Below are 20,009 nucleotides of genomic sequence, written 5' to 3'. Positions count from 1 at the left end.
TGCCAGGGTGAATACTTCATAACACTTTGATTAATTTAGTGTTTCATTGTATTTCACTGAGGGTTAATGAGAAGACTAAGCTTTCTTTCACTGTTTTTAACCACCTCATTTCTACAACTCTAGAAAACATTTTGACTAATGTTAGATAATGTAATTTTTTCTATTTCAGTCATTCCTTCGAGAAGTAGATAAGTTACAGATGCCAAATGCAAACATGTACAGCAATTTCATTTTTTCAATTTTTAGTGCAGCAAAATAACATTATTATCATAATCTTTAATATAGTACGTTACCCGGAAAAGCTAGCAGTTTATCCAAGAAGCATACCTTTTTGTTTAACAGGTTCATCTCTTACAGGATTTTAAAACATGATAACACTTACCCCAAAAGAAGTTTTGCTGACATGGTGTCACTGTGCTGAAGAGGCTGTTTGATGCCATAGTCCCTCCTTTTTTTTTCAGACAGAACTTGTACCCTCTGTTGTAAATTCTGCTTGCAGCCTTAAACTGAAAATACAAACCATACCCAAACCTTGTTTTAGTTTTACAGTATGCCTGGAGTACATAGACTTTCTATTTATTTTTTTCTGTCAAGAAATTATGTAGCTGGTAACATGTGAAAAGCAAGGAAACAAAACAAAAAGAATGAGCAAATATTTGAAGGACCTACTATTACTGCATAGACTGTGGTTAGAGAGCACTCACTGACTCTGTTGGTCTCGGTGGCTGGTAGTGACCTGCGGAGATTAACCATTTAAAAACCAGAGACTTCTTGCTGTCCTCCTGGAGAAAGTTTGCACCGCACTTGTGGTTCTGTGGTTGTTTGTGAGGCGAATGAAGCATTCACACAATCCAAAAAAGCAAAAGCTTTAAAACTCCTTTTTTTTGCAAGCACTATTACTGGAGAGACAGAATCATGTGGTTTGTGACCTCACAGTACTCCAAGTGAAGTGGGACTGCCTACCACTGTGGCTTTTCCCCCCTTGCTCTTGCTCTCTCTCTCTCTCTCTCTCTCTCACTGTCTCCCTCTCTCTCCCTGACAAAAGGCTTGTGGTAAGGCCCTTCCTGGCATCCAGAAGGATATAGCTTTTTAATTTTTGTGACTCATGAGGATTTGGATAGAATACAAATGCTGAAGGAGCCCAAACTCCTGTAAGGTTAAGCATTTGTAGAGCTGAACTCTGCAGTTAAGGTTTTCCTTTCTGTTCCCCTACCCCCACTTTTTTTTTTTTTTCTCTTTTGCCTCCTTTTATTTAGTTCATTATTGTGTCTGTGGAAAAGAACAAAATTGGCTCAAGAGGCTGTGTGAAATTCTGAACAACAGTGATGATTTACAATAATTTACATCTTTGGATTGTATCACATTCTGGGGTCTGCTTCATATTTGCTGGGTGATTGGAGTCCTTCTGTTTTTCTTTTTCTTGTCTTTTTAAACTTGTGAATCTGTAACTCATTGTAAAAAAGTTTACCTTTCTTAAGGTCTGGTTGCAAACTGCTTGCCGGGCTTGACTGTAATGGGCTGTCATGAAAGTGTTAGTCTTGAGATTCCTTTACAAATACTAAATCATGTCTCTCTAGCTAATGTATGATCAATATTAGATGCCGGCTCCTACCATAAAGATTAAACGTGGTTAGTATCTTTCGTATTAAGTGTAATCAGTATCTTTTGTATCTCAATACCAGTTTGAGGATCTTACAAAAAATGAATGGCAGTAATTGTAACGTACTTTATTGGATGAATCTTAGTGTTTTTTATGCTTGTAATTTTTAATTTTCAAAGAAATATATTCATTTTATATCATTCTTTGGATAGTTTATTTGGATGTTAACTTTAACAGAGCCTTTGACAGCAAATCTTACATATACATCTATAAAGTAAAATTCTTATGTTGTAACTTAGATTGTTCAATGTTATTGACTTTATAAGCTCAGAATGGAGTGGGTTAACAGAAGCTGTATTTTTTGTTTATAATGGAAGCTTTGAAATAAATTACAAAATGCTGTGTGTAGTAAGGAATAATGCACACAGACAGAGTATGTTAGTCGTCTCGATTTGCTAATTCTGATTCAGAAGAAAATTGGAAACATCTTTGGGAAACTATCTCCTTTTTTGCCCCTTTGGACAAGTATGTATAGAACTCATTTTCTTATTAGGATGATTATATATCATAGGCAGAGAATTTCATATTTATGAATAGAGCTTCCTGTTTTCATCAGTTGGGAGCGATGGGGTATTTTTCAACAAAAATTATAAAGCCGAACAGACCAATTTTCTAGGCTTTTTTTTTTTTTTTTTTTTTTTTTTTGCCATTTATCCACGCCACTCTGAATTTGCATGTTAGACTTCTTCCTAGTGTGATAGTAACTAGGAGTGTCGTGAAGTAAATGGCTGGGAGGGTGGGCGGAGACAGCGAATTACAAAACATTATTTGGGGTTTATAAAGGGGTTAGGGCTGGAAAACACCAAGGAGGTGTTGTTACAGCCAAAAATACTCCTGCTTATGGTCTTCCTAGCACAGTTTATTATCTGCTATTGGTTTTTATTAGATAAATGTCCAAGTACATTCATAAGTTTCTTTAACAAAAATTCATTTGCCCAAAATATACTAGGAAGACATGAGCATGGCTTTAATCTTTTATGATTCAGATGTCCAGAACTTTCTCATAATAAACTTTCAGTGATAGAAAACCAAAAACACATTTTAGTGTCTTATTTTAAATATAGCTTTATTTTGCCTCACGGGGTGTGTAAACAGGTTTTACATTGAAAAGTAAAACCTTTCATTTAACATGCAAGCTACTCAGTTTTCTTTTTCATAGATAAGGTGTACCAGTATGATCTATATCGAATTAATTTCTAGAGCAAGCTAAAGGAGGGATTTGTATATAGTACCATATGTACATACAATAGCAGAATGAGGAAATTGAGAAAACTTAGGTAGTGTGGTAAGTCAATGCTTTTCTTCTTTTAGAATGAAGTTTTCGTTTCTGCATAAGGATTCTTTGACATCTTACGACCCAACTCTTTGCTAAATATTTGCCCCTTAAAATAATTTTTTTTTATTGAGCATACTTTGGCCCTCCAAATTGACTAATATGTATTTGGATAATTTTTACATCTGTGTGTCTGTTAACTGCCTGCTATCTTTTTGCAGGTAACTGTCCTGTACGTAATTTTTTGGTCAGAGTGATTACTCTTACTGCATAAGAGTTTCCTAGATATTGTTGATTATGCCCTTTCTTTCCCTGTGAGGCCCTTCTTCTGGCAGGAGAAGTCATGTGCTTTAAAGTTTGTATATTCATCATCCACACATTTTTTTTTTCTAAATTGAAAATACATCCTGTTTGCAGCAAATATTACTTTGTGGTAAAAATTTTAAAACAACAGTGATAACTGGTACACGTTTGATAATTGATAGTTTGTTTCCTTAGAAATAATATTACCTGTGATGAAGAGACTGACTCAGAAAAGCTACTGCAAATAAAGCTCTTGATTATACATTTATACTATGCTTAAACTTAGAGATGGAAACCGTAGACCCTCAAAACTACATCCTTTTTGGGGATATGTTAGTATTTGCTGTGTTGAAGTAAGTGACAAGTTTAGGTCGGCTGTATAAATTACGTACTTTAATGCCACGGAAATGAAAAGTAAAGCAATTATCTTGCTTCCCCATTATTTTGTATTTAATAAATTTGTCAACATTGGTTGAACTTTTTATATTATATACTAAAAAGTGTTTTAAATGCTACATATATCTTTATGGCTACCTTTTGAATTATTTTTTATTTTCTGAACTAATGATCCTATTTGAATGCAGTAATTTTATCTGTATCAATTGTGTGCTCATTTCTGTTTGTTTTTTTAAATTGTTTTATACTTCTATTTGCTACTCTTCTATTTTTCTTTTAATTGAAAACAATAGGAGCAAATGGTTTGATGTTGGAATTTTATAAATTGTAGAAATACTGATTTGGCTTAAAATGTTTTCCCTGATTGTGTGGTTTTTAGTAAAATGAACTTTCTTACTCTCTTCTTTCAACTTGGTATTTTTTGACAATGTTTTTTGGATTTGATGTGTAACTGTTTAACTTTACATAACATTTATTGGGCCTTATATTGATAATTTGAAAAAATTTTATATTAGTAAGATATGTATAATTTTACTAATATTTTCAATCATGGTGATGAGAGGTTAATTCCACTTACTTTAGTGGGGTATATGTTCATGTATACAACTGCATGCACATGTATGGTTTTGTGTGTTTGTACAGGGTGTTATTTTGTGGTACTTTTTGTAATGAGAGTATTTCTTCTGGTTTTTTTTTTTTTCTCCTCAGTTTGTTTTAATTAAATTCTGTAAAAACCCAAAGTACCACCATGTCCATAATTGTTTGAACAGCTTCATTTGGTTAGTAGTAGCAGTTATCTGTCTCAATGTGAGATTATGTAGAAATTGGATGCCAAAAGAGAAAATCTTAAGCTTTCTCTCTCCCTCTAGCCCCCTTCGCTGCCCCCCCCCCCACTTTCTCCCTCTTTCCCCCTTCTTTCTTCCCTCTCTCCTCCAGGCCTTTTTTTGGGTTTCTCTTTTTCTGTTTTGGCATTTCTATAAAGTCTCAAAGTAGTTTCTTAAAGTTCTTGGAGGGGATACTGACATTAATCCTCACTAATGAATACCTGGTAGGTTTGAAGCCCCTAACGTTCAAGGCAAAGCATTGTTATTTCCTGATATGGTTCACCTCATTTGTTAGATGATATTGGCATCTGATTAGAGATTTTCCTTGTTTTAATAGTTTTTAATTTTTTTCTCTGTGTTAATTTACTTGTAACACATTGTTTCACATGACTTTAACACTTTAATTATGAGTATTACGTCCTCCCTGCCCCCCCCCCCCCCGGTTGTTCTTTGAAGTACAGAGTGGTCCATACTTGTTTAATACAGTTATATAAATCATTTCTTATAATTATTAGAACAATTCATCTTCTAATGCTGTCATTTTTCTAAGAAGAAAAAAAGGCGAGAACTTGCAGAAAATATGGGAAATATGCTCATATGACAGCTGAGGATGTGGCTAGGCTAAAGCAGGAAACTACTACCCACAATGCAATGTTACATATACTACCACTTAATAAAATTTATATCAAACATGCTACTGACAAAACCAAAGAAAAATAATACTCCAACTATACTAGTTTAATGTACTAAATATAGGGAAAAGTGAAACTAATCTCTTTGGAACCTTTGTACTTGGAGAATATAGTAAATGAACCTGTGGGACATCATATAATACATTGGAGCCCTCTGGTAACTTTGCCTTTGTGCTATGAGACTTGGTTGTAGGTGAAACCGTCTTTGAAGAGAACCTTTTGGGTATTAACTGAAAAAGGCACAAAAAGGTGCCTGCCTTCTTTTTCAATTGAGTTTTTGCAGTATTAAAAAGGGTTAAAGGATATAATGATCTAGTAGGAAAATAAGTTAATTATGAGATATTCATCATGATTATTTAAGCTTTTTATCCAGCCAGGTGTGTATTTCTTTACATTTTGTTTTAAGTTGTTTTTTTTTATTGCCAGGTCTGAATTGGGGCTTAAACTGGAGTTGAAGTGTCCACTGAGGCATATTTCTTTTCAAAGTAATTGTTTTCCTTGCTGTTTCTTTTTATTTTTGTTAACCTGCCTATAGCTTACCTGATCGATCCATATGCTTTACTGTCGGGAGGTTAGTTCAAAGCAAAAATGTAAACTGCTTTTATAATGTGGTTGAAAAAGATTGAGGATATATTTTTTAAAAGTGAGATTTCAGTATACTTAGGGTTTCTGTTTATAAATCTTAATCTTCTGTGCTCTTAGCTGTCAGACTTTAGCAATTTTAATGGATTTAGGACCTTAGTAATTTGGATGAATTTTGAGGTTTTATAAAGGAGGTTTCATGAGATTTGAATAAGGGAACATAATAGAGGTTTTGAATTGATAATGTATAGAAATTTTATCAGAGAGAGAATAGAAAAGACTATAAAGCTAATGTTACTTATGAAAGATCCTCTGTTGGTATTCCAGTGTATGAAATCGTTTCATACCTGGCATGGTATTTGTCATCTCATCATCTAAACATGAATATATTGTCTGTCTGTATCTCTAAGGATGATTTGCTTAATTGTTTGAAGTCTTTTCTCCTTTAGAGACTGCTTATCAATAACAGCTGTAGTGCTGTGGCTTTTCTCCATGGACGCATGGTGGTCTTTGGAACAACGTTCTTCAATTTTGACAGGTGAGACAGAGGCTCTCCAGTGCCACTGCTTTTGGATGAATCTAGCTGCGGTTGGAGAAAGTGCATCTTGCCAAAATATATGGGTGAGACCACACACAGCCTTTAAAATAGTTATTGTAGGCTTATTTTTAGGGATACATGTCTTGACAGTTCTTTTCTTTGCATGCCAATTTCATTGCTGTGTATAGATGTTTCATTGGTTTCAGTAAAGGCGATTGTAGATTTAGATCTATACTTTGTTAAGCCTTGCGTGTAATTTACACTGGAAAGTACTCTGAGTTCAACCATAATTAACAATATAGGAAATGTATTGAAAATGAATCACTTAGAACTCTGGTTTTTTTGTTTTTATAAATTTTGACAGTATTCCCATTGGAAATCTCAATTTCCCAGAAAGTTTAGTAGTCAAAAATTGCTCCAATTTGAATTTAAGATTAAATAAATTAGAAAAGGTGAAAATATTCATATACTCTATTATATTAATAGAAAAAATTTGTGGTTCTTGTTACTCAGAAGTACACATTTTTATAATATTGATATAATAAAGCATTGTTCAAAATGTGTTACACTTTAGTAAAAGCTTGAAAGCACTGAGACAGATTGCCAAACCAGTCAACTTCTAAATGCGTAGGCGTAATATGCAAACTATCCAGTCTTTATGGGATGATTAAAACTTGATTCATTTTAGTAAACTATATAAAATTGACTATAGATTTACAAAACAGGACATTTAGTCTTCTGAAACTGGCTTTTTCAGTAAGAGCACTCTTTAACCTTTTATAAAATGTTGTTGCTTTTTATAAAATGATATATTTGGGTAATTACTCATAATTCTTATTAGTAGTGATAAAATTGACAGTTCTTGAGTCCTGGCAGTATAATTAGTCATAAGACTTTTGACTTGATGATCACTGAATGTTGATTAGGTGTATTTAAAAGTTGTAACCAGCTAAGATAAGATCACAGTTTCATTCTAGATATTTTCATAGGGAAAACAGAATCTACCAAGATAATTGGAAACTCAGTTTCCTGTCCCTATTATCGTGATACCCTTTCGTTGCTGCATGGTTCTGGCAGGGAGGTACCAGGGAAATTGTGGTCTGCAGCTTCTCCAGAGAACAGATTTATAGAACAAAGCACATAGGATACACAGAAAGATTGTTTAAAGAAAAATTTGGCCCTTGCTTCTCAGGAATTGGTCATGGATGTGGATCCTGATTGGATGCTAGATTTTAAAAGAGCTTTATAAGCCTTTTGCAGGATACTTGAGGAAACTTGAAAATGGCCTGAATATTGATACACTCTGGAATATTTATCAAGGGTGATAATATTATTACACATACATAGGAAAATATCCTTATTCTTAAAGGAGGTGCATGATGAATTAGTTTCAGGAAGTCAGATACAAGAAAATAACGTGAAACAAACATGGCAGAACGTTGACAATTAATGAATCCAGGCAAGGAGTATATAGGCATTCGTTTTACTATTTATCAACTTAAATAGTGAGTTCTGAAAGGTGAAGCATTTTGTGGAAAAGGTGTATGGGGATTGGTTTCATGCTGAAATCAAAGAGAGATCTGAGGAAATTTTATTTGTATAGTCAGTTTTAAAAAATAAATCAGTATAAATAGCCTGGGCTATACAAACAATTTTAGATTTTAGTTCATAGTTTTTTTTTTATACTTAAATGCTGTTCACCAACACAATTTTCACAAATTTATACATAGAAAAGATAAATTGGAAATGGCATTCTAAAAGTACCAACTTTTGGGGCGCCTGGGTGGCGCAGTCGGTTAAGCGTCCGACTTCAGCCAGGTCACGATCTCGCGGTCTGTGAGTTCGAGCCCCGCGTCAGGCTCTGGGCTGATGGCTCGGAGCCTGGAGCCTGTTTCAGATTCTGTGTCTCCCTCTCTCTCTGCCCCTCCCCCGTTCATGCTCTGTCTCTCTCTGTCCCAAAAATAAATAAAAAACGTTGAAAAAAAAAATTTTTTTTAAAAGTACCAACTTTTGAAATTTTACATTTGTATTACAGTACTGCAAGTCTAGACTAATAAGCCAGAGATTCTTAGAGGATTAAAACAGGCACCGTTATTACCGTGTCATTTGTTTATTCTTAAGTGGATGCTTCTAAAATATACAAAAGTACTTTAAAAATACAGTCATGTTAAAAACATATTACTGAATTGTGCTACTGCTTTTAACTTTATTAAGTTATCCCTGTCAAAAAGTATTTTAATGAGCAGAAGCCTGTTATCTCTATATGCAAATTATCAATCCTGAATCTGTGTTATACTAGTTAACATCCATCAGGGGTCTATCCATTTGTTCTGTAGAGGGCCAGATAGAATGTAGTTTTGGCTTTGTAGGCCATAGGGTTTCTGTCTACTGCTTAACTGTGCCATTGTAGTCTGAAAGCAGACAATAAGTAAGTTAGACAGTACGTAAATGAATGTCCATGGCTGTGTTCCAGTAAAACTTTGTATACATAAACAGGCAGCTGGCCTGCCACAGTTTGTTAACTCCTGCCACCTATACTGTACATACAGAAATTTGTTGCCAGTGGATAGCCTCTTTTGTAGAACAGGCAAGAAGAGTTTGAAATAAGGATCAAACTTTTAGTTTACTTATTGCAATGAATTCTTAAAGTATTTGCAAAATCTGTCTTTGTTTTTTGTTTTTAGTTTCTTATGTTAAAGATTACATGTATGGGTCTTCTGAATCGTGTTGAATCGAACGGTGCGTTTTCATCTTGATCATGTAATTATTATGTATTGTAAATAGTTTTATAAGGTACCCTGAGATCCTTTTAGGGATAAGGTTGGAATCCAAGTAAATCTTCATTATAGACTACCCCCACAGTATCATAAATCTCAATATTTAATTTACCTAGTTAATTTTTACTAATAAGAAAGATGTGAAGAAATTTGATTAGTGATTGTGATGAGCTGTTTTCCCTCTTTTCCATTTATATTTGAGTTTAAATCTGAGTAGAATAAGGAATTAATTATTTTTGGTACTAATCTCCAGAAATTCATTGCATCCATCATTGGACATAAATATCCAAAGTAAATTAGGTTTCTGAGGATTCATCTACATTAGCTATGCTGAGTGTTACTTAGTGGCTGCTGCTGCTGGTTGTAACTGAACAGGAAAAGTACCAGTTTTTAAAATTGGTAAGGAGCATAGGAACCCATATTGCGATCTGAATTTGAGACCTGTAGTGTATTAATATTTTAGGTTTTCAATAATTGCACAATATGTAAATGAGATCGCTTTAAGCAAAAGTTTATATTATTGAACACCTTATTTTATCTATGAGCATTTTAAGCAATTCCAGTTATTGCACACATAGCTAAAGATCAGACAGTTGAAAAATTATTATTATGTAAATCTCATGTATTTTCATCACAAAGTAGCAGTCTTCTACTTTTATTTCTCCCTTATAAGCTCTGGTCATTGTCTGCCCTCATTTATGATAAAGTTTTAACATGGTTGTTTTTATACTTCTCCCCTTTCTCCAATACTTAATTACAAAAGAGACACATAAATCATTGTAGGTAATAAGAATAGTCTGTCTGCAAATGAAACATAAAAATACTGATATACGGACACTCAAAAAGCATCATTCAGGGTCATTAATGTGAGTTCACACTGTTCTGTCTCCCTTAATAGATTTTATTTTATTGTTTGAATGTTCATTTATTTATTTTGAGAGAGAGAGCAGGGGAAGGGCAGAGAGAGAGAGAGGGAGAGAGAGAGAGGGAGAGAGAGAGAGAGAGAGAGGGAGAGAGAGAATCCCAAGCAGGCTCTGTGATGTCAGCACAGAGCCCAGTGCTGGGCTTGATCTCATGAAGCATGAGATCACGACCTGAGCTGAAATCAAGAGTCGGGCATTTAACGGACTGAGCCACCCAGGCGCCCCTACCTTAGTAGACTTTAAAAGGTATCACTGTGGGGGCACCTGGGTGGCTCAGTTGGTTAAGCGTCTGACTCTTTACTTTGGCTCAGGTCACAATCTCATAGTTCTTGAGTTTGAGCCCCACATCGGGCTTTGTGCTGACAGCATGGAGCCTGCTTGAGATTTTCGCCCCCTTTCTCTCTCTCTACTCTTCCCTTGCTGGCTGGCTCTCTCTCTCTCTCTCTCTCTCTCTCTCTCTCTCTTTCTCTTTCTCTTTCTCTTTCTCTTTCTCTTTCTCTTTCTCTTTCTCTTCTCTCTCTTTCAATAAATAAATAAATAAACTTAAAAAATTAAATGGTATCACTGTGTTACAACAATTTATTAAACTAGTAGACAGGAGGAACATTTTATTAAGCATACTTTGTTTAAAAAATAAAGAAATACTTAATATTTATGTAGGGAATATTTTCATCTAAAAGAGAGTTTTGGCATTTAAAATGATAATATTCACTTATTAGGAAAATTAACTTTTGAAGAATAAAACCTGACCTAAAAATGATATGGTTAAATACAGACTTAATTATTATGTTTTGCTCTTTGTACTATTTTAAATCTCTAGCACTTTTGTCTTTTAGCTATCCTTTAAAAAAAATGAGTCCTGAAGATTGCATGTTTTTGATATAATTGACAGATTATTCAGTGTAATTGATACGTGTGGCAGCATTCCTATGTAGTCATTTTCTGCATGAAATCTTCATAAAGTTTAATATTGAAAAATGTCAAAAGAGCTATTTAAAAAAATTAATAGGCTTTTTCTTTAGAGCAGTTTCAATTTCACAGGAAAATTTCACAGCACAGAGTTTCCATACATCCCCTTTCTTCCTCCAAAGCCCTGTTTCCCCTATCATTAATGTCTTGCATTGGTACCCTGTTTGTTACAATTGATGAACTGATATTGATTGGTACGTATTTGTTAAGTAAAGTCAGTAGTTTACGTTAGAGGTCATTTTTTTTTTTTTTTTAGGTTTATTCATTTATTTTGAGAGAGAGAGAGCGAGCACGAGCACGAGCAGGAAGGGGCAGAGAGAGAGGGAGAGAGAAAAAGTCCTAAGCAGGCTCTGCACTACCAGCTTGGAGCCTGACACAGGGGCCCTACGTAGGACTCGAACTCAGGAACCATGCGGTCAAGACCTGAGCAGAAATCAAAGGTTGGCTGCTTAACTGACTGAGCCATCCAGGAACCCCTAGAGGTCATTTTTTTTTTTTTTAAAGTTATTTATTTGAGAGAGTGAGAGAGAGAGTACGAGCAGGGTAGGTAGGGGCAGAGACCGAGAGAGAGGCAGTGCAGAACCCAATGCGGGGCTTAAACTCACAAACTGTGAGATCATGACCTGAGCCAAACCAAGAGTCGGAAGCTAACCAACTAAGCCACCCAGGCCCAACTAGAGGTCATTCTTTATGTTGTGTAGTTACAGGTTTTATCAAATATATGATTTTATGCATATCATCCATATTATAGTATCCTACAGAATAGTTTCCCTAAAAATCCTTGTGGCATTTTGATTATATACACATAACATAAAATTTAGCATCTTAACCAGTTTAGATGTTGATCTTTTTATTGTCTTGATAGTATTGTCTTTTTCAGCATGTCATATAGTTGGAATCATACAGAATGTAGTCTTTTCAGACAGGATTCTTTCACTTAACAATATTCATTTCAGGTTCCATGTCTTTTTTGTAGCCTGATAGCTAATTTCTTTTTTGTGGTTTCATCACTAATTACTTTTTACTTTTTTACTGAATAATATTTCATTGTATGAATGTACAATGGTTTGTTTATTCATTCAACTATTGAAGGACATCTTGGTTGCTTCCACTTTCTGTCAATCCTGAATGAAGCTGCTATGAATGCAAGTACAGGTTTTTGTGTAGACATAAGTTTTCAACTCATTTGGGTAAATACTTAGGAAGATGGTTATGGCTTAAGGCTATGTCTGACTTGGTAAGAGATTGGCAAACTGTTGTCCAAAGTGGCGGTATCATTTAGGATGCATGCCAGTAATGAATGAGAGCTCCTGTCGCTCCACATTGTCGTCAGCATTTGCTGTTCTCACTCTTTTGGCTTTTAGCCATTCTAACAGATATGTAATGATACCTCCTCATTGTTTTAATATTGCAGTACCTCAACCATAAATGATGATCAGTGTCTTTTCATGTGCTTATTGGCATCGATATATCTTCTTTGGGTGGTGTCCAGATATTTGCCCTGTTTTTACTTTATTATTGTTTATTCAGTTAAGAAGTCTTTATACTTGTATTTGTTGGTGGACACTTGAGGTGTTAGATTAATTTCTCTTACATTTAGAAAGTTAGTTATTTCCAGGGGTGCCTGGGTGGCTCAGTCGGTTAAGTGTCCGACTTCAGCTCAGGTCATGATCTCGCAGTTCATGAGTTTGAGCCCCGCGTTGGGCTCTGTACTGACAGCTCAGAGCCTGGAGCCTGCTTCGGATTCTGTGTCTCCCTCTCTCTCTGCCCCTACCCTGCTCTGTGCGCGCATTCTCTCTCTGTCTCTTTCAAAAATGATAAACATTAAAAATTTTTTAAATAAAAAAAAAAAAAAAGGTAACTTACTCCAGCAGTGGTTCATGCCGTTGACAAAGATCAGTTGCCTGTATTTGTGTGGGTCTGTTTCTGGACTCCCTGTTCTGTTCCATTGATTTAGAGGTCTGCTCTTTTGCTAGTACCACACTGGCTGGATTAGTATAGCTTTATTATGTTATAGTAATAGGATATCAGTTTGTTGGTGGTATTCATAAAATAACTTGTTGGGATTTTCACTGGGATTGCATTGAATGGTTACATCCATTTGGAGAAAACTGACATCTTAACAGTGTTTTCTTCCTGTCAGTGAGAACCTTTATCTAGATCTTCTGGTCTTCTTTCATCTTATTCATAGAGTTTTCTAGTGTACCTCATATGGATCTTCTGTGTATTCTGTTAGATTAATAGCCAAATATTCATTTTTATGCCAATATAATGTCTCAGGTTTCAAATTCCAATGCTTGATTGCTGGTGTTTAGGAAAGTAATTGGTTTTCATATATTGATCTTATATTCTAAGGCCTTGCTGCTAATTAGCAATTATTTCCAGGAGCATTTTGTTGATTCTTTATGATTTTCTGTATAGACATTCATGTCATCTGTGAGCAAGGACAGTTTTATTTCTTTCTTTCCAATCTTTATACCTGTTATTTTCTTTCCTTGGCTTATTGCATCAGCTGTAACTTCCAGTATGGTGTGGAATAGGGATGGTGAAAGAGAATATCCTTGCCTTGTTACTGATTTTACTAGGAAAGCATCTAGTTACCATTAGGTAACCATTTTACTAGGAAAGCATCTAGTTACCATTAGGTAGGACGTTAGCTGTAGGTTTTTTGCCAGTGTTCTTTACCAAGTTGAGGAGGCTCCCCTCTGTTTCTAGTCTGATGAGAATTTTTACCATGAGTGGTGTTGAATTGTGTCAGTGTTTTTTCCGTATACATTGAAAGGAGCATATGGTCTTTTTTCTTTAGCCTGTTGATGGGTTGGATAATACCAGTTGATTTTCAAATGTTGAGTGAATCTTTAATACCTAGAATAAATCCTATTTCATCATGGTGTGTAATTCTTTTTTATACATTACTGGATTTGATTTGATTTTATACATTATTGGATTTGATTTGTGGCAGATTTTTTGCATCTGTGTTCATGGAAGATACTATTTTGTATTTTTCCTTACTTGTACTGTCTTTGTCTGATTTTGGTATTAGACTTATGCTAACCTCATAGAATGAGTTAGGAAGGGTTCTCTCTGGATTAGATTGTTGAGAATTGTTGAGAATTGTGGAGAATTTCTTCCTTAAACATTTGCTAGAATTCACCGGTGAAGCCATCTTGACCTGGTGCTTTCTGTTTCGGAGGGTTCATAATTATTTATTCAATTCTGAAAATAGGTATAGACTAAATCAGATTATCTACTTCTCCTTATGTAAGTTTTGGTAGCTTGTGTCTTTCAAGGAATTCGTCCATTTATCTGTGTTTCCAAATTTGGGACATGGAGTTGTTCATGGTAGTCCTTTGTTATTCTTTTAAATGTCCTTGGGATAAGTAGTAATGTCCCCTCTTTCACTCATGTAATTTGTATCTTCTTTTTTTTTTTTTTTTTTAATCTGGCTAGAGGTTTATAAGTTTATATTTTTCAAAGAACTAGCTTTTGGTTTCATCACTCCTATTAATTTCCCATTTTCAATTGCTTTAATTTTGGTTTGAAAGTTTATTTTCTCCTGCTTACTTTGAGTTTAATTTGTCCTTTATCTATTTTCCTATAGTGGAAACTTAGATTATTGATTTTAGATCTTTCTTCATTTCTGATATATGTATGCATACAGTGCTATCAGTCTCTCTCTAAACACTTTTTCTGTGTCCACAAATTTTGATGGGTTTTATTTTCATTTAGTTTGAAATATTTTTAAACTTCTCGAGACTTTTTTTGACCCATTATTTATTGATTTAGTTGGATTAATATATACCATAATTGTTGCTATTGTCCATCATGGCCCTTGTTCTTTGTTTCTTTTTTGAGGAGGGGTTTTCCACTCTTTAATTTTTTTCCTGGTGTTAATTGATCATTTTGTATCATTGTATTTTCTTTCCTCCCTTAACATGTTAAACTTTTTTTTCCTTTTTTTAAAAACTTTTTTTAGTGGTTACTCTACAGTTTAGAATATACACTTAGAATATCCACTTAGTGCTGGATTAAAACTAATCCAACTCCAATGTGAAATAACACTATATGACTTAATAGGTACTGCCAAGTATCCTATAAAAGAGTACCCTCCTTTATAAAGCATTGGTAATGCCTTGGTGTCATTCATTTCACTTAGCTATAAGTTATAATCATTGAGTATATGGTTGCTGGTATTATTTTGAACAGGCTGTTACTTGTTAGATCAATTAATAATAGATAAAATAAAAATTTAACTTTATTTATTCCTTGTCTGATAATTGACCCTTTTTCAAGAGACAAACACACATCTGTGTTTCTGACATCTCTTTTCTTACTCTTCGAAGAATTTCTTTTAATATTTTTTACAAGGCAGTACTTGTAATGAATTCCCTCGTGTGTGTGTGTGTGTGTGTGTGTGTGTGTGAGAGAGAGAGAGAGAGCGAGAGAGAGAGAGAGACAGGGAGAGAGAGGGAGAGAGAGAATTTTATTTCTCCACTTTTGAAGAATCATTTTACTGGACCTAGAATTCTAAGTTGTTTTATTTTTCTTTCAACACTTAAAATATTTTATATTATATCTCTTTTCTTGCTTGCATAGTTTCTGATGAGAAGTCCAATGTGATTCTTACTTTGACCTGTAGATACGGTTTTTGTTTTTTTATGTGTGTGTGTGTGTGTTTATTTTTCTGGCTGCTTTCAAGACTTTTTATTTGTTTTTCTACACTTTGAATATGATATGCTTAGGTGTCAATATTTTGGTATTTATCTTTCTTGGTTTTCTGTGCACTTCCTGAATCTGTGGTTTGGTGCCTGTTCCTAATTTTGGAAAATTCCCAAACATTTTTACTTTAAACATTTCTTTTTTTAAAGTTTCCTTATTTATTTTGAGAGAGAGATAGAGCATGAGTAGGGGAGGGGCAGAGAGAGATGGAGAGAGAGTCCCAAGCAGATTCTGCATTGTCAGCACAGAGCCTGATATGGGGCTTGAACTTATGAACTGTGAGATCATGACCCAAGTCAAAACCAAGAGTCGGATGCCTGGGTGAGCCACCTAGATGCCCCTCAAATATTTATTTCCTTTTCCTCTTTCTTCTCCTTTTGATCTTAACTATTACATATATGTTACTTTTTGGGTAATTTTCTCACAGTTCTTGAAAATTCTTTTTAAATTTTTCTTTTCACCTTTCAGTTTTGGAATTTTATTGACATATCTTCAGGCTCTGTGATTCTTTCCTATACCATGTTCAGTCTACTGATGAGCCCATTCCCCCTTTTTTTTTTTTTTTTAGAGTGGCTTGATTTTTTTTTGTTTTTTTTTTAGCTTTTTTTCTTTGTAAAAAATTTTTTTTATTTAAAAATTTTTTTTTAATGTTTATTGATTTTTGAGACAGAGAGAGACAGAGCATGAATGGGGGAGGGTCAGAGAGAGAGGGAGACACAGAATCTGAAGCAGGGTCCAGGCTCCGAGCTGTCAGCACAGAGCCCGACGTGGGGCTCGAACTCACGGACTGTGAGATTGTGACCGGAGCCAAAGTCTGATGCTCAACCGACTGAGCCACCCAGGCGCCCCTTCTTTATTTTTTTCTTAGTATTTTCATCTCTTTGCTTATACTACCCATGTTCTCACTTGATGTCCACTCGTTCCATTAGAGCCCTTATGCTAGTCATAGTTATTGTAAATTTTAGTCTGATTTTGAAATTGCTGCCATATCTGAGTTTAGTTCTGATTCTTACTGTATCTCTTCAAATTGATGTTTTGCCTAATTAGCATGTCTTGTAATTTTTTGTTGAAAGTCAGATGTAATATATCTGGTAAAAGAAATAGGCCTTCAGTGTGAAGTTTTTATGTTTATCTGGCTAGTAGTTACCTGTGTTTACTGTTCCTGTGGCCATAGTGTCAGGGACAAAAATTTTCTCTAGTATCCCTGTTTTTGTTTCTCTCTTTGTCATTGGGTTTCCTTTGAGACTCCTTCTTCAGTAGATTCTGAGGCTTGTAGGTCTTTCAGCTCTACTCCTAGGGAAGAAGCTGATTGATGTGGTAGTAGGTGTGGGAGAAGGGGAAGTGGAATATAATCCTATGATTAGTTTTTAGTCTTTTAGTGAGCCTGTGACTTTCATAAGTGCTTCTCTTATTCTCCTCTCCCCTCACCTTACAGTGGGTTGAATCAGAAGACCAGAGGTGCAGGGCGTGAATATTTTTGTTTCCTCACGTGCAAGGCTAGATGAAGCTGGAGTTGTATATTTCCCTTCTCTCATTCCAAAGACTAGTGGGTGCTGGAGTTGAGTGTTTTCCTTTCTGTAGGGCAGTCAGTCTTTGATGTAATGCAAGTTGGTTAGATTTTGGTAAATTGTTCCCTTGAAGGGCTTTTGTTCAGCAGAACCCTGGAGCTTTTTCAAAATGCTTACTTTCCCCTTTCCCTGCTGAAGGGGAGTTTTCCTTGATATTTACCGTGAGAACATGGTGTGTTTCTGGAAGGTAAAACACAGCAGTGTGTAGGGCCCCTCACTGAGACTGGGCTACCTTAAGTTTCTATCTCTCTTGCTAGTCCATGCTTAACCTTTAGAAATTAACGAATACCTACCCTTTAAGTGTTCCTACCTGGTTCCAGTTGTGGGTTCTGCTTCTGGTAAACTGTAACTCTTTGCATTCCTTTTTCTGTCTCCACCAGTGTTTACCACACTGGTTTGCCCTGTGACCTCGATTCTCTGATGATTTAAGAAGAGTGGGTTGATTTTCAGTTTGTTTAGCTTTTTTCTTATCTTGAGGGAAGGGAGTGACACCTTCCAACCTGTTTACATGTCAGATTGGAAACTAGAAGTCAGAACCTATTTTTACAACAATTTTATATATAGCATTATCTTAAAATACGGAATTTTTCATTTGTTCATTCTATCAGCATTTACTAAATGCTGATTATGTATTAAGCTCTGTGTTAGTGCTGAGATTATAGAGTTAAATAAGGCATAGTTCATAAATCAAATGAATTTATATTGAAGGAGCTATTTGAAGTACACAAGTCAATGAATATAGTACTGTGTTGAATACTACAGTGCATAAACTTGAAATGCATGTAACTTGAACATGATACTAGGTATTGGTGGTAAAGTAATTTCAGTCAGATGGAGGGATTCAGTGAAAGTCACTCAGAATTGGTGAAAATGAGCTGAACTGGAAGGACTGTTACGAGTTGACTCAACACCTACAGGCAGGAAGGGCAAGAGGAGGGAAATACAGTGAAGGAATGTTAAGGACCAAGACCACATGGGACAGCATGAAGCATTTTGTGAATTGCACTCAATTTTAAGATATAATTAAAGACGCCAGATCAAAATTTGGGTGAAAAAATGGCTAGAGAAGCATCTGGAAAGGTAGAGGTTGTTCATCAGGAAGGCCCTTATTTGTTAAGCTATTTAAATTGATTGAACCTTATGTTCAAAACTAAGGGGAATCATTATTGGGTGTTTTGAGGGGAAGGAAGTGACATGATGTAGCTGTAGAATGATCTGATAGCAGTGTGGAGGATATATTATTAGATGGAACCAGGAGGATTTTGTAGTTGAAAGAGAGCCTGCATGAATTAAAATGATAGAAGCAAAGCAAACTCGCCAAACCATGGATGGAAGTTGATAGTTTATGTGGCATGTAGTTCTTTCTGTTCATAAAGTAATAGACGGAGTGGCCATTTTGTAGAGCATTGTTAGAATAGACTTATCTAACTGAATTTAGGTGAATGTATTTGTGAAAAGGTTTTTGTTACTTAATAAATTGAAAACATGACAGATCACATATATTTTCTCTCATAGCACTAAATCATGAAGTGCAGTAAATAATGCGTGGAGACAATAAATATTGCGGTTATATTTGAGCTGGTATGAAAAGACCATGATATTTTGTTTTTTTTCCAAAAGGTTATTTATAAATGCAGGTGGTGACATAAAGTGAATTATGTTCCAGTAATGTGGAAGCTGTTGGTTCTTATTTATAGCTAAAAGCTGGTATTTCTTACTTTAAATAATGGAGGTAGCCTTGAATCTTAGTTTGGAAATATCTGTGAACTGTGATTAGCCACATTATTTTCCAGGCTTTATACTTCAAGATAAATATTGCTTGCATAATTCGTGGATTTTTCCTTGAAAAGCAAGCAAACAAACAAGCAAACACTAAAACCTGAAGAAGCCTATTCACTAGTGATTTCTGTTGGAAATGTGTTCAGAGTCAGAAGAAGATCAGACCATGCATTTAATCTTAATGGAAGCAACGCTGCCTTTGCCCTCAGTTGGGTTTCTTTAATCAGTTCTTTCTTAGAATAAAAATTTCAGCTTGGGGGTGTCTGGGTGGCTCAGTTTGTTAAGCATCTGACTCTTGATTTCAGCTCAGGTCATGATCTCATGGTTCCTGGGATCCAACACCACATCAGGCTCTGCACTGAAAGTGTGGAGCCTGCTTGGGATTTCTCTCTTCCTCTCTCTCTCTCTCTGCCCCTCCCCTGCTTGTGCTCTCTTTCCCTGTCTCTCAAAAGTGAATGAATAAGTTAAAAAAATTTTTTGAGCTCATTGACTTCCTCTGCTGTTTGTGTTCTTTTAGCACTCAAGTGTATTTTAATGGCAAGTATATTAGTGACTGGTGACGATTTTGTACCATTGGTTGCATTTCAAAAAAAAAAAGTGGGGGGATAGTGGCCTGGGGTGGCTCAGTCAGTTGAGCATCCAACTTTGGCTCAGGTCATGATCTCATGGTTTGTGAGTTCAGGCCCCGAGTTGGGCTCTGTGCTGACAGCTCAGAGCCTGGAGCCTGCTTCAGAGTCTGTGTCTCCCTCTCTTTCTGCCCCTCCCCCACTCATGGTCTGTCTTGCTCTGTCTCAAAAATAAATAAACGTTAAAAAAATTTTGTTAAAAAAAAAGGAAGAAGGAAAACTGGGTGTAGTGACATTGTTCACTAAGATCTTTCTGACATTCTTACCTATTAAAGTGATTTTGTTAGTAGACTTGACAATTGAAAACAAACATCTTGGAAGGTTTTCTATTGGTGTTTTTCTGATTTTAGTTTGAATGTTGTTTCTTTTATTTTCTCACC

The 20,009-nt window shown here is 35.3% G+C and overlaps 2 protein-coding genes across 10 annotated transcripts in view; one reads left to right on the top strand and one right to left on the bottom strand.

Moving 5' to 3' along the window:
* The window catches only part of RUNX2 (RUNX family transcription factor 2), a 259,424-nt gene extending 258,372 nt beyond the window's left edge, over positions 1-1,052 (bottom strand). For 5 of the 6 annotated variants that reach the window (XM_042938947.1, XM_042938943.1, XM_042938945.1 and 2 more), the window contains exons 1-2: positions 705-1,052; positions 383-506 (exon numbers count right to left, since the gene is read on the bottom strand). In XM_042938947.1, coding sequence (XP_042794881.1) covers positions 383-506; positions 705-842 — 262 coding nt within the window. In that variant the 5' untranslated portion in view covers positions 843-1,052. Of the gene's footprint in view, positions 1-382; positions 507-669 lie in introns of all 6 variants that reach the window. The other variant, XM_042938944.1, reaches the window with a different exon arrangement.
* Positions 1-20,009, top strand: part of SUPT3H (SPT3 homolog, SAGA and STAGA complex component) — a 536,625-nt gene that overhangs the window by 54,954 nt on the left and 461,662 nt on the right. The gene's annotated exons all lie outside the window — the stretch shown is intronic.

This window comes from Panthera leo, chromosome B2, assembly GCF_018350215.1.
Source record: "Panthera leo isolate Ple1 chromosome B2, P.leo_Ple1_pat1.1, whole genome shotgun sequence".
Lineage (NCBI taxonomy): Eukaryota > Metazoa > Chordata > Mammalia > Carnivora > Felidae > Panthera > Panthera leo.
Note: the sequence above shows the minus strand (reverse complement) of the source record. Positions and strands in the feature narration are given on the sequence as shown.